Here is a 13,579-nt window from a genome sequence, read left to right on the forward strand (position 1 = left end):
CAGCGCATAGCAGCCGTGAACGAGGCGAAACCCGTCTCCGACTTCTTGACGGATACATTCCGTAGGCAGCATGACTATCTGCGCATCAGCATCACTGAGCGGTGCAACCTGCGATGTCTGTACTGCATGCCCGAAGGTGCGCTTCCCATCTCGCGATGCTTGGGACGATGCTGATAGATGGTCCAGAGGGCATCCCACTTTCCCCGGCCGAGCACATGCTCACCACGCCCGAAATCTTCTACCTATCTTCGCTCTTTGTCTCGCAAGGCGTCACCAAAATTCGACTCACGGGTGGCGAGCCCACGGTGCGCCGCGACATCGTCCCGTTGATGCAGCAAATTGGCAGTCTTCGCACCAATGGCTTGCGCGAACTCGCCCTCACTACAAATGGCATTGCGCTACATAGGAAATTGGATGCCATGGTCGAATCAGGTCTGACGGCCGTCAACCTCAGCTTGGACACCTTGGACCCCTTCCAGTTCCAGATTATGACACGGCGAAACGGCTTTGATGCTGTCATGAAGTCGATCAACCGCATACTCGAGATGAACAAGCTGGGCGCGAACGTGAAGCTGAAGGTCAACTGTGTCGTCATGCGCGGGCTCAATGAGCGCGAAATCATACCCTTCGTAGAGATGGGCCGCGAGAAGGACATTGAAGTGCGCTTTATTGAATACATGCCGTTTGGCGGAAATAAGTGGAGCCAGGGCAAGATGATCAGTTTCCAGGAAATGCTCGACATCATACGCGCAAAATACCCCAACCTCAGACGACTACCTGGCCATAAGAACGATACAAGCAAGACATTCGAGGTGCCTGGTTTTGTAGGCAAGGTCGGCTTCATCACGAGCATGACCAATGACTTTTGCGGATCCTGTAACCGGCTACGCATAACGAGCGACGGCAATCTCAAGGTCTGTCTGCACGGCAATGCCGAAGTCTCTCTTAGAGACGTCCTCCGGCAGGGCAATGATGGCAAGCCTATCGACCAGGAAGCCTTCGAGCGCATTAAGCAGCTCGAAATGGACCGTCACGAGGGTCGACTGAGCGATGAGACCATTCTAGGCTGGGGCCAGCGCGAACGCGAACTACTCGATGTTGTTGGGGCTGCCGTCAAGCGCAAAGCCGAAAAGCACGCTGACATGGGCGATCTCGAAAACATGACAAATCGGCCTATGATCTTAATTGGTGGGTGAAATTGGATTCCTTGCACTTTCGTTTCTTCACATTTAGATATGGCTGGATGCTACCATGATACCACAATGGGATTGCATGGACGGCGTTTTGAGTAGTTCTCCGGTTGTGAGTCTACACCATCATTCTATATACCGCAATCATATACCCCATCGCTATCCTGCCCTACTATCTTGCTATCATGTCTTATCATGCGCATCGTGATGTACATTGCTAACTTTACACAGACAAAACGAGACCCTATGGTTGGCATTGCCATCTCGCGATCGCGACTTCGGAACAAATGCCAGCCCTCAACAATCTCACCTTACTCGTTCCTGTCCCACATCGTACACGCCTCAGGCTTCTTTCAGTGCGAGCCTTCCACACTGAAAGCAGCAGCCCAAGGACAGTCTTTCAGAGCAGCAACAACTGGGGGAAGAGAGGATAGATCTAGCCCAAGAAACACAGAAGATTGGATCACACCTTGCAAAACGCGATCGAGCACTCCTCCTCGACATCTATCAAAACGGCAAAATTGACTCACCGCTACCCGAAGAATTTGAGAGGCTTCGGAAAAGTTGCAAAGTGAATGGTCCCGGAGTACAATGAATACTGGCGCCTCGTTGCTGGCGCTCTATTGTGGGTTCGGGGTTGCAAGGAAAAATCAAAGCTCAAGCTGAGCGTCATTGAGGAAAATTCTATGGACCCAATGGATGCGAGAGCTACCCGGTTGCGGCATATGCGGCTCATTTCGCGCTTTGGTCCTGCTGAGAAAGATTTCTGGAGGAGGAATCGAAGTGAAATCTTCGTGGCACTCATGGCCGCAGGCGGCAGCAGCTCTGATCTTGGACACCAGATGGATTTCAACAGGGATATCGGGACTGGTTTTCTGAATGATGAGGATGTTCCACACCAAAGTGAAGATGTCAACGACAAAAAGCCGCCTCGCTACGGACCGGTCGATGAACAACCTGAATCCAGATCTCAACATGGTTTGGGTGTACGGGCTAGGAAGCTTGCTGCTGAAGTAGAGCGTCTCGAAGGGCGATTGAAGCACAGCCTGGCAGAGAACCCATCCGGGACAAACACGCAAGATGATACTTTGACGCCAAGCGCAAAGCTTACCAAGCGCGCAAAATGGCGCCAGAGTAAGCGTCGAAAAAGGCTAGAAGAGGCGCGTGAGGAGTGGCGTGAGGTTGAGTCTGAGTACCAAGGAGTCATCCAACAGCTGGAAACGATGCACGCTGGCGAGGAGGAGCAAGTAGCCGAAGATGAGGCGCCAAATATCGAGCGAGCCAAGAAACTGAAGGAACTGGAAACAAGGAGACTTGATCTACTTGCCGAAAAGAAAGACGTTCTCAGGAGACTTCAGGAGGTGGACGAGTCCAAAGCCACAGCCCGGAAGGAACAACGAGAAGCAAGGGATGAGAAAGAACCAGACGCGGATCTAGACGATATCCTGAAATTGGCTGTTAAAAAAGTTGAGGCGAAGAGAAACTTTGAAAACAGGATCAGTAAATTGACCGAAGCAGCGATACGCAGCGAGCAGGACGGGGATCGCCGCCAGAACAGGATTGCTGGGAGGAACGACGCACCGGTGGCACCACGTAGCGATCGAGCAGAGCAACCCCTCCGAAACATAATCCCTGAGAAGGAGAACGTACGGTCGCCAGCAAGTAACGGCCTTGAAGAGCTTATCGCTGCGAGCGGACATGGGCTTGACTCGACGAGCAAGTCTCCCACTAAAGCTAGAAAAGGATCGAGTCCCGCTCAGTCTCAGCTGAAGCAAGTAGTATCACAACAGAGCGTGGATGTCGCTATGCAGTCTCAGTCCAAAAAGCTCTCCAGACCGAAAGACGGCGTGCATCTCAAGGTGCCAGCATCAGGCAAGATACAAATTGACGAGAATCTGACTCTCTCCCTGAATGCCGGCACCGCATCATTGCAAGAACAGATCATTGCAATGCAAGCCCGTCTGCGCGAGTCATACCCCCGCATTGACCAGGCACCTTTCACAGTCGAAGAGAATAAGAATCGTAATACCCTGCAGTCGTGGCTCAAGGTCTTGGTCGGTCGATGGGAAGCACGCTCTCTTTCATCGATCGGCATGGACAAGACAGATGCAGAACTCCGGAGTTTTATGGACCAGATGGTGAGGGACCACAACCTGAGTAATGAGTCGGCGGAGCGCATGGCGGAAAAGTGGAAGCGTATACTTGAAGCGCGTGAAGCCTCAAAAAAAGCGGATTCTGGTCACGAGTTGACAGGAAACGACGAACAGTCGCTAGAAGTAGCAGGAGAACTGTCACCAGAAGTGGCAAAGAAGTCTGTCCAGGACGAAACGGAACTAGAAAAATTGGTCAGCGCTGTAGAAAAGCAGGCAACGGTGATTGAAGAACTAGATGACGCTATCGACGAAGAAGAATGGGATATTGGTGGACTGGGTTTCTTGCGCGCGGACGACACCTATACCGAGACCGACGCTCCAGAGGACAGCACGAAGCCTGCGCCAACCAGCACGTCCACAAAGAAGCCCTCAAATTCCCCGCTTGCATCACTCTCACGCCGTCTCTACTCCACCTCATCCCGCCCACCAGTTGACCCTGCGCCTGCACCAGAGTCGGAGAAGCCAATAGCACCTTCAGCATCAGTGTCGGCAGCAGCTTCCCCTGCGTCTCAACTCCCCCATCTTACACCATCAGGCTCAGCACACATGGTCTCCGTCTCCGCCAAAGCGCATACCATCCGCACCGCCATCGCCGTCGGAACAGTATACTTCACAAACCACACACCCTTCAGCCTCATTAAATCCAACACCCTGAAAAAGGGCGACGTCCTCAGCGTCTCCCGCATCGCAGGCATCATGGCCGCCAAGAAATGCCCCGACCTCATCCCACTATGTCATCCGATTGCCCTCACCAGTGTAGGCGTCGAACTGAAAGTCCTTTCGCCTGGCGAGACGGACGACAGCTACGGCGGTGTACATATCGAAGCACGCGTCAGTTGCACGGGCCCAACGGGCGTGGAAATGGAGGCGCTGACGAGCGTCATGGGCGCAGCGCTGAGCGTGGTGGACATGTGCAAGGCTGTGGATAGGTTTCAGCGGATTTGCGATGTGAGGGTTGTGCTAAAGGAGGGTGGGAAGAGTGGGATGTGGAGGGAAGAGGGGTGGACGTCAGTTGTACACACGGACGATGCTGAGAGTTAGAGTGACGTTGTATAATACAGGCTAAGGGGGTGCAAAATGCGGGGTGTGGAGGGAAGAAGGGTGGAAGTCATCTCAACCTACGGAAGTGACGTTGTATAATACACGCCAAAAAGTAAACAGGCATGATGTACGATTGGGTAGTGTGTCTAGTAACGCAAGCATTCCGCGGCGTTCTTCGGGTAGATCTAGTGTTTGCATATCTCATCTTCTTGCGCAACGAATGGCAGCGCAATTATTCTCCACCTATATTAAATCGCTCGCATCTAGAATTTATACTACCCATGTCTTCGGCGTTATAAAACAGAGCCAGTCGCTAAATCGAAAAGAAAGAAGGGTTTTCCATGCTTGTAGGGAAATGGCGATAGGATCCAGAGAAGCATTGATTGGCTCAGGCCATCTAATAATGACCGGCGCCATAGAAATGTGTACAAGCAAAGCCGCTACAACAGCTGCGAAACGCATACTTGTTCAAACAAGAGTTTGCCACGCTGATCGTATGCGTTGTTATAAAACCTTGCTACCATGGCATCTGTTAAGCAACAAAACACTCCTTTATTCCACATATACCCGCGATGCAGCTCTTCGGCGCTTTCTCTCTCATCCTGCCTTGGGCCAGCGTGCCCGTGGGCGCTTCTGTTGACGTCGAGCTCCAAATCCTGGACCGCACGGGACACAGACGAGTCGTGCGGAAACCTAAGCTGCCGCGCTTTACACTGCCCTTTTCACAGGTCTCGTTCCGCTCATTCAGATTGTTGGGCGCACCGCTGATGGAATCACAGACGCCCCGCCCTGTCGCGCTTGCGCGAGATTGGTCGCCGTCGTATGCGGGTACAGGGCCGTGTTGGAGATATACTTGAAAAGATTGTTGGAGGGGGGAGAGGGCGGGAGGGCGTATGGCTTTGGAATGGGAGAGCTGGGTTGTACGAGGTTTGCACAATCACATTCCATCACATCTGTGACGTGTTCAGACGTGTACTGGTATAGAAGATCTGGGAGCATGATTCGCCAGCCTTACGATCATTGCGGTAATGATCAAATCATCTTCGCAGGTTATTGAGATCGCGATGCTGCAGTGCTGGATATGTGTTTGCTGCGAACGGAAAGATCTGTACGGCAGTGACGACTTAGGCTAGTGTGTTTGGAGCTTTGCGTCCATTCTTGTCCGAGAGATCGATTTCTTGGGAGTGATGTACTGTACACGTCACTTACTGCATCGATCGCGGAGCCTATATATAGAGTAGCACTGCTCAGGTGACATGAATGTTACTACTAAAGGTAGACTTAAAGTCCGCTTGAAAAGCCGCATTCGTGGCTCAACTCTAGACCGACCTGACAAGTCAAACACGCCGACCGAATATTGCAAGTTTCGATCAATTGACTGAGAGCAACTATACCAAGATGCGACCCCAAATCATTCTTATCACTACATCGGTCGCAACCGCGATCCCAGTCCCGCTTCATGATACAAACTTCAGTTCCCTTCCGGAACGGCCAGTCGAGATGAAAGGCTCAGAAATTTACACAAATCATCGGTTATCTGATTCTCTGGTATAATCTGCAATGGTGACAAATCCTGTGCGATTGAACTTTGTACGCTGGTACAAAAAGTGAGTTCTTCGCTCCAGAACCGCGGAATCGCATGCTCGTAAAAAGCGTATCACTCCCGATGCAACAAAGCATGTCAATAGCAGTCAACATCATCTTTCCTAACCACTCCTCGTCAATTTCAATCAAAATGCGCCTCGAACTCATCATCTTCCTTGCCACTGCCGCCATCGCCCGTCCCCTAATCGACCATGTGTCAGCCAAAAACCATCATCCCAGGTGGCTTTCACCACACCTTCAACTAGGGTCATCAACGCGAGGCCGATGGAGCTGCCAATCCCACAATTGATCAAATGTTGTAGAAGGAACCTGCTTTCATTTGAGGAAGTTCCCTTCACTTCCCCAATGAGCGTGGCCAGGACAGGACGGATGATTAGTCTGCCTCGCATATTACGGGACCGAGTTTACTAGAATTGGTGAATGTAAATGGGGCGGGATGGATGCGTTCTAGATTGGATTCCCGGACGTTTTCACTGACATGTTCGACAACAGACTTGAACTCATAGCCGTACAAATTTAAAATCCGTTCCCGCAAGACGAAGCCATGCCTTCACACTAAGTCAAATATCTGTATCTTGATTCCTGCCTTCACAAACTTCTCCTGGACACATGTGTCTCAAGTCCACTCATCGACAGGTTCTCCAAGATTCCTTTCTCCACCAACTCACCCAAGATCTCTCAATTCGTACATTAGTATCGAAGATCCGCGCCGAGTCGGTGTCCCTGAAATTCCTGCTCTTCAGAACTCCCATCACACGAGGATCTAGCGCGTGAATTCTTCCATAGAAGGCCGAGGATAGACCTTACCATTTGATGCCCCCATAGAACTCCACCATGTTGTCAATAGAATAGGGGTATGGATAGTCTTCATCTTCGGGTTCCAAAATCTCACCGTCTTCGCGATCCGCTCTCTTGGCAATCTCTTCGTAGAGCATGTCTGGCGATTGGTTCGAAGTAGCGGAGACATTGTCTTGAATGGAGCTGGAATGAGATTGAGTGACCTCGAGCCCGCTCGTCGCCCGTGTGGTCTTCTTTCCATTTAATTGAGTAGCACCGTGTCCAGTGGGCCAATACTCTGCCTCGTGCACGATCTCGGGGGGTACACTTCTTTGTTCAGGAGTAAGGGCTTTGTACTCTTCTTCGGTGAGCTCAGGCACCTGAAGGTACGTAATCTAACGGAAGACATTAGTTTACATTCTTTTCTCCTTCCATTTTGCAGCAAAGGGTATACTGACTTTTGTGACTTTCTTGTCCTGTGGTCGGTTACCGTCAATCAAGGTCGGAAATTCAGTCTCCCACCAGATACCATTTTCTGGCACGTTCTTTTCCTGCTGCAAATCGGCAGTAGTCATCACAAAGACTTCTCCAGTACATTCCATTGCCATGGCCTTTGACATGGCCATGAAGTATAATCGTTGACATCCGTTGATCTTGTTACCCATATCTGTTTTCAACGCATCCTCATAGATGCATCTAGCTTCCGGAGTCTCTTCCCAATTCTTTGGATTTGGATAAAACTTTTTATCATGCAAGTCCTGTGAAAGATAAAGTCAAAAAAATGTCAATGCGCGTAGCTACTGGTCAAACATACCCAAATCGTCTGATATTTGCGAGGTCCTTCAGTAGCAGCTGCACCCAGGGCTGCCCTCAATACAAAGTTGCCTTCTCTTTCTGCTGCACCTGATAGTCCGGAGGTGTAAAAGAGACATGGTACTGTGCAGTCCTTGGTCTTTGCGGCTCGGTTTGCAAGGAATTTCTGAAAGTTTTAGCATCAGAGGTAGACACTTGAGTTTCCTTTCCCGGGCCACTCACATCAACAGTAGCATCCATCATGGTCCAACAACCTGGTTTCGGCAAATGTCCTCTGCACGTATCGTCTTGGACGCCGAATTTGGCACCAAACTGGGCATTAGAAAAGACGTCTTCGGCAATGACTCCTCGTTTCTCAATTGGCCATGGGGTAAAGCCAGGAGTTTCCTCAATTGGTAAGGAATTGGCCGACTTGATGTGGATCCAGACCAAGAGAATCACGGGTAGCAGCTTCATGGTGATTGGCAACGGCAAAGAAAAAGAGGAACCAGAATTTTGCTAAAAACTTCAAATATGGTGAAATTTGCGGGTTGTACAAGCGCTTTACAAAAAGGGTGGGTACAGATGTGAAGTGGTTGTACAAGTCTGATAGAAGCCGAACCTCAGATGTAGTCGACCTGTATATAACCTCTACATCTGCACAGCCGAAAATCAAGCCTCCATGAATATATTACCTAGATAGATACTTCATATGTGGCAAAGACGTTGGTTTACTGCAACAAGGCTGTGCAAACCTCACAGCATCCTTACTCGTGTGTGTTTCAAAGGGAGACAGAGCCTGAGGTAAGACATTATGGAAGCTTTGTTACGGTTCAAAATAGAATAGCCAACTGGTTTCATTGCCTTAGGGCGTACAATTTCAATTCAGGATGACTTCCTGGGAACATGATGTCCACAGTGAGCATGTTGGAACTGTCATTTTCCCCATGCTCTCGAACATGTTGGGAATGTCGGTTTGCGCATGCCCTCGAACATGTTGGAGCAACGCCCCCGCGCGTAGAAATCACAAGGGCCATAGCCAATCGTGGCAGAGTTGTACCACTAGAAGTGTCAGTTTGGCATCAGGTGCGTACCGCTGGTCTGCAGTAGCAGTCTTCACAAGGCGCCGACGAGGCAAGCATGTGCCACGCACTTTTAGTGGCAGCCTGCACGGTCTTCAGTCAGCTCCTGAAAGAGCCTGAAACAACTATCGCAAATACAGTCGTGCTCTTACCCTTTTGCTTAAACAAGCCTCGTCTAGTTGGGAACGCTGTGCCGACCTCGAGACTTTAGGCGCTGGCTGTCTTACGCGAAGTTTTCTAAAACTAACGGGGCGACAATCTTACCAACATATCGCTTTAACGCGACTGCGCCAGGTAAGCGAGCCCAAACAAGATAGCCAAGCATTTAGGCTGCACCTCAGTCTTGCCACGCGACCCTGTCTGACGCTTTTCACTCTACTGACCCAGCGATACTATCACTTTGAATCCGTTGGAGTTTTGACGCATGCTCTCCGGGCCTGCTCAACGCTTTCTACAGCTTTTGACAACCTCGATATTAATCATCATGGCCATGCCGAAGAGCTCTATTTGTTTTAGGGAAGCATACGACTTGCGAACCGAGGGCCGAATCCAGCTTGAAGAATACTTGAAGCACATTGTGGCACATTATGAGGGAATGAGACACGAGACAGATGCCGAAGGAAACCGACCTTTCCTTTACGCGGGTTTCGAAGATGAAGTCCGAAAAATTGTGCTGGGCAAAGACTTTGAGCCGCTCAATGAAGGTGGTGAGTGCACTGCTCCTAATTACCTGTGGCATGATTTTGACTCTAAGTTTCAGAAACTGCACTTGTGTATTCCATTTTTGTGAGCGCTTTCCAAGGCAACTTTTCCGCTGTGCAAGAATTGCTCAGCTCTTCGATGTTGGCTTCGGAAACATACCTCTGCCCTCTTGTTGAGATTGCAAAGGAGACTGGAGAATGCACAGCTACTCCGGCTCTGCCTTTCTATGGGATACAGGCTCACGGGTTACAACGAGTGCAACAGGATCTTGGATTGTCGGACCGAAAAAAACCCATCCACAGAATGGCTCAATGTTCTCTACGACTTTGACTTTCGACAGTGGCGTACAGACAGGGAGCAGTTGAACAAATGGGCGACTTGGCACTATGTGCTCAACATGGGACCCCAGTGCACCCGCTGGTGGGTTGACCACGGTGGTCGCACACCGCGAGCGCTCGAGGTTTATTCTCGGGTTACCAACCAGCCTGGCCAGGAGCTCCCACATTTAGAGTTCTATTGGACCATTTTGGAATCGATTGGTTCACAAACTCGGGAACCCTTCAACTGGCAACCAAGAAGCAAGACTTCGAGACTGTAAAGATGTTGGTGGAAGCCGGAGCCAATGTAAACGAAAGTGTGGAAGACTGGAATCGTGATATTCGGGAAAATCGGGCAGCGCCCTTGCCAGCATTGCATATGGCAGTGTATGCAAAATCCGAAAAGATGATCCGATACTTGATAGATCATGGGGCAAAATTGCCTCGCAAGGACATTGAAGATCCGTACAACCTGACTCCACAGGAATTCAAACCCTTTAACCAACTGGTTGTCGAGCTTGGTGGCGTTGAATAGATTGCGAAGCTATATTTGGAATTAAATCCCATTTTGAGGTTCACATTAATGGACTCAAAGCGTAGACTATATGAGGATGTGTATGCTAAGCCCACCTTGTGAATTGTGCACTGTTACCTTGTTCGCAATGATTTCCGCTCAAATTGATGGCGCAATGCAGTTTCAGCACCCTACCGTGGTACGAGAACATCGTAAGCGATAGTCGTTGTTGGTCGAGGACAATATTGCGCAAGACCAACCTGTCACATGAGCACATATGCACGAGTATGAATCAACAGTCTCCATCGCGCCAATGCCGCATGAATTGTAGTCTAGAATAGATTTTTCATGCCTCGGGCGTAAAATTACAGAACGTGGCTAACTGAATGCAAGCGCTCGGGGACAAGATTCAGCCGCCCTGAAAATGACCAACATGTTGGCAGCACAGCCTTTTGCAGGCTGGCGCACAGGACCCGGAGACTGCTCTGCACTAAGTCAGAGATTACTTGAATTGTATGCTATAATTAAAGCCACGAGTTGGCTTGAGGTCCTGGGGTCTACATAGGTAGCCCTCTCAAGCACTCTCTATTGATGCACCGATACATTCGACATATTCTTCTTCTTCCTCCTCCGCCACATCACTCTCGTCAACACACTATACACTTTACCCATCTGTTATACGATATTTAAAAGCCGATTCATTGCCTTTGCATACATTTCAAAATGCTCTCTTTCAACTTGAACGTCCTCGTCACTCTGACAACTCTTTCGGCCTGGGGCAATGCCTATACAATGACCCATTACACCGGCATACAATGTCGTGGTGGAGGACTCGGCAAAGCAGATGTTAATCCCACTTCTGGCTGTCAACGAGGCTTTGCTGGAAATGCCGCATCAGTCGTAGTCAGGGCTGCCGACAACGACAAGGACTTTGGAAACGCAGTCGTCTTTTTTAGCGGCTCTGACTGCAATCCTAAAGATATTATGAACAACGGCGACGGGTTCAGCGACGATGGTTGCTTTACTGCCAACTATGGCAGTTATGAAGTCTGGGAGTTGTGGAAGGTTTAGGATTTGAGTGCTTTGGTCTGAGGAAATGCAACATGGAACGGTACAGATGTAGTGCTTTTTTTTGACTCAAATGGTCATTGTATCATTGGGTGTGCGACAAATTGCGTTTTGCTTTTTCCCATCGCTTTCATTTCTGTATTACAAGTCGGGGTTTGAAATACCAAGAATTACAACCACATCAAATATCATCAAATCACTTAGATATTGCATCTTGCAAATTGTTGATTCTTTCTTCCTCTGCTTCTCGTTGCCACTACGACGGTCCTAGACCATGTCGGGTACCTAGATAGCCCTTGCACTCGGCAGTAAACTCGTGTATATCCATTACGCATATCCTAGACCCTGGAGTATAAATGTGATACACGTCTTTGTAAAAATAGTCGCGATGAGACAAAACCCAGCGATAAAGCTGTGCAACCATTTTCATACAGTCTAGTGTGGGGCTGTCGTGTTCCGGGCGGTGTTCCGTGCCGCAGACCAGTTGCCATATTACAAGCTCACTAAGCGTACGCCCGGAAATGGCTTAGTTCCTGTAAGCGCTTTGCCCCAGGCTTAGTATAGTGTTAGCATATGTACATGGCCTGTTTGTCTCAATAACCCACGTGCAGGCTGTGCCTATGATCCAACATGTAGGCGGGCATGACGATGGAGCGAGTTGTAGGGTTTGCCTGCTTTCAGTCAGATTATATCACTATCCGCTATGAAATTTATCAAAATAGCAATTCCAACACTATGCGCCTCGCCTACCAAAATACTACCTAGTGAGTGCCGACTCCAGGCAAACGTATAAAACCTGTGTAGTTATAACCATGGTCTCATCATTCTCTACAATCGATTTATTTCCCATCACATCACAAGCAACCTCGTTTCTTCATCATGCGCATCACAAAGACTTGTCAGGCCATTTTATTTCTACTCAACCACTTGGTGGCTGCCCATGTACCACTTGAAGCCATTGCACCCCTCAAGCATGTTGGAAGAGCCAGTGAACTCGATGTGTGGCAAAAGGGAACACCAGCCACCCATGAAAATCATCTACAACCCAGTCCGGTTGAGCTAACCGCAAGAGCGCCCGATTCTGGCAATGCCTGTGATAGGAAGGCCAAGTGCAAGAAGAAGAAGATCAGAGATCCCACCAATGCCAGCAAGTGCAAACGATGCCCGCCACTCATGAAGGCAGATCCCACTCATACCATTTGCATCCAGGACAAGGACATCAAAGATGAAGAGAAGAAGAAGACCTACAAGGACAAGATTAAAGAAAAGGCCCAGCAAATGATGAAGGACTTCAAAGACAAGATCAAGGAGCGCATCCAACAGAAGAAGCCTGCAAAGACTACGGAATGGGAAAAGAAGGACGCAACAAGACGAGACCGGCTGAATAACAAAAAGCTTCGTCGCATTGCGCAGTGTCTTCCCCTGGTTGCTGCAGCTATTGGTACCCAGGCCATGCTCGAAATGGCCGACGGGGGTTTTTCAGAAGACTTGCTCGATGGCATCGACAGTGATACGCTCGATCTCTGGCCTGGCACAGATATCGATGACAATTATCTAGACAAGACTATGCCCGACGACTTGAACGACATTACCGGCGAGGACTATGTGAATCAGTTTCTGCAGGTTGGAGATGCAGCCAACGCAAAGCGTTCGATTGACCTGCAAGACGTGGACAATGAGACCGAGACAGATTCGGGTATTTCCGAGCAGGGTGCAGACAAGCGCGACATTTTTGGCGACATTATTGCGGGCTTTGTAACCATTGGCCGCGCCATTGCGGCAGCGGCGACTAGAGCAGCTGGCCAGGTCGGTCAGGCAGCCGCCCGAGCGACTAAATTCTTTTCAACGCGCAAGCCCAACTTGAAGAAACCTGGCGAATCTAAACTCAGCCGCGCAGAGCAAAAGGACAAAGCCAAGGAAGTATCGCAGAATAAGAATTGGAAGAACTGCCTTCGTGGTGAGAAGCCGGAAAAGTAGTATAAACTTGGTCCGTTGATAAGATTGAGAAGAGGCCGCGTTTTGGCAGCTTTTGAATTTGGGCTTGTTTTGAAATATAGAGTCTTAGTTTTCTTTTCTTTTCGCAGCAATACTGTTCTGTACAGTAAGATATATCAAAGGCAACAGAGGTCTCACGTTGCAAAGTTGAGTGAGAAATGTCTAAAGTCAATGCTCTATCCAATAGCCCATAGTGTATATTGATAAGTCGAAATGCATTGGGTTTCGTCAAAAGGAAGTACTTGAGAAAGGCCATGTCTCATGACGCAAGATCTGCGAGGAAGCCATCACGGCATCTGACGCTCAAGACCATGATATGTGCTCGAGGGGGACTATATACAGG

The 13,579-nt window shown here is 49.4% G+C and overlaps 8 protein-coding genes across 8 annotated transcripts; 7 read left to right on the forward strand and 1 right to left on the reverse strand.

Annotated features, from left to right (window-relative positions):
* Positions 1–155: 155 nt before the first annotated feature.
* On the forward strand, positions 156–1,196 carry SNOG_02350 (hypothetical protein; the record flags this gene model as incomplete). Its single annotated transcript, XM_001792906.1, has 1 exon — positions 156–1,196. The coding sequence occupies one exon, from the start codon at positions 156–158 to the stop codon at positions 1,194–1,196; it is 1,041 nt and encodes a 346-aa protein (XP_001792958.1).
* Positions 1,197–1,993: 797 nt separating this feature from the next.
* On the forward strand, positions 1,994–4,384 carry SNOG_02351 (hypothetical protein; the record flags this gene model as incomplete). Its single annotated transcript, XM_001792907.1, has 1 exon — positions 1,994–4,384. One exon carries the CDS (start codon positions 1,994–1,996, stop codon positions 4,382–4,384), a length of 2,391 nt encoding a protein of 796 aa, XP_001792959.1.
* A 572-nt stretch (positions 4,385–4,956) lies between these two features.
* Positions 4,957–5,441, forward strand: SNOG_02352 (hypothetical protein; the record flags this gene model as incomplete). Its single annotated transcript, XM_001792908.1, has 2 exons — positions 4,957–5,212; positions 5,353–5,441. The coding sequence occupies 2 exons, from the start codon at positions 4,957–4,959 to the stop codon at positions 5,439–5,441; spliced, it is 345 nt and encodes a 114-aa protein (XP_001792960.1).
* A 1,351-nt stretch (positions 5,442–6,792) lies between these two features.
* SNOG_02353 (hypothetical protein) lies at positions 6,793–8,035 on the reverse strand (the record flags this gene model as incomplete). Its single annotated transcript, XM_001792909.1, has 4 exons — positions 6,793–7,146; positions 7,225–7,524; positions 7,581–7,745; positions 7,802–8,035. The coding sequence occupies 4 exons, from the start codon at positions 8,033–8,035 to the stop codon at positions 6,793–6,795; spliced, it is 1,053 nt and encodes a 350-aa protein (XP_001792961.1).
* A 1,089-nt stretch (positions 8,036–9,124) lies between these two features.
* SNOG_02354 (hypothetical protein) lies at positions 9,125–9,672 on the forward strand (the record flags this gene model as incomplete). The annotated part of the gene is made up of 2 exons (XM_001792910.1): positions 9,125–9,347; positions 9,401–9,672. 2 exons carry the CDS (start codon positions 9,125–9,127, stop codon positions 9,670–9,672), a joined length of 495 nt encoding a protein of 164 aa, XP_001792962.1.
* A 56-nt stretch (positions 9,673–9,728) lies between these two features.
* SNOG_02355 (hypothetical protein) lies at positions 9,729–10,194 on the forward strand (the record flags this gene model as incomplete). Its single annotated transcript, XM_001792911.1, has 2 exons — positions 9,729–9,762; positions 9,854–10,194. The coding sequence occupies 2 exons, from the start codon at positions 9,729–9,731 to the stop codon at positions 10,192–10,194; spliced, it is 375 nt and encodes a 124-aa protein (XP_001792963.1).
* A 702-nt stretch (positions 10,195–10,896) lies between these two features.
* On the forward strand, positions 10,897–11,244 carry SNOG_02356 (hypothetical protein; the record flags this gene model as incomplete). The annotated part of the gene is made up of 1 exon (XM_001792912.1): positions 10,897–11,244. The coding sequence occupies one exon, from the start codon at positions 10,897–10,899 to the stop codon at positions 11,242–11,244; it is 348 nt and encodes a 115-aa protein (XP_001792964.1).
* An 876-nt stretch (positions 11,245–12,120) lies between these two features.
* On the forward strand, positions 12,121–13,218 carry SNOG_02357 (hypothetical protein; the record flags this gene model as incomplete). The annotated part of the gene is made up of 1 exon (XM_001792913.1): positions 12,121–13,218. One exon carries the CDS (start codon positions 12,121–12,123, stop codon positions 13,216–13,218), a length of 1,098 nt encoding a protein of 365 aa, XP_001792965.1.
* Between the last annotated feature and the right edge of the window lie 361 nt (positions 13,219–13,579).

Source organism: Parastagonospora nodorum (assembly GCF_000146915.1).
Source record: "Parastagonospora nodorum SN15 chromosome Unknown scaffold_3, whole genome shotgun sequence".
Classification (NCBI taxonomy): Eukaryota; Fungi; Ascomycota; class Dothideomycetes; order Pleosporales; family Phaeosphaeriaceae; genus Parastagonospora; species Parastagonospora nodorum.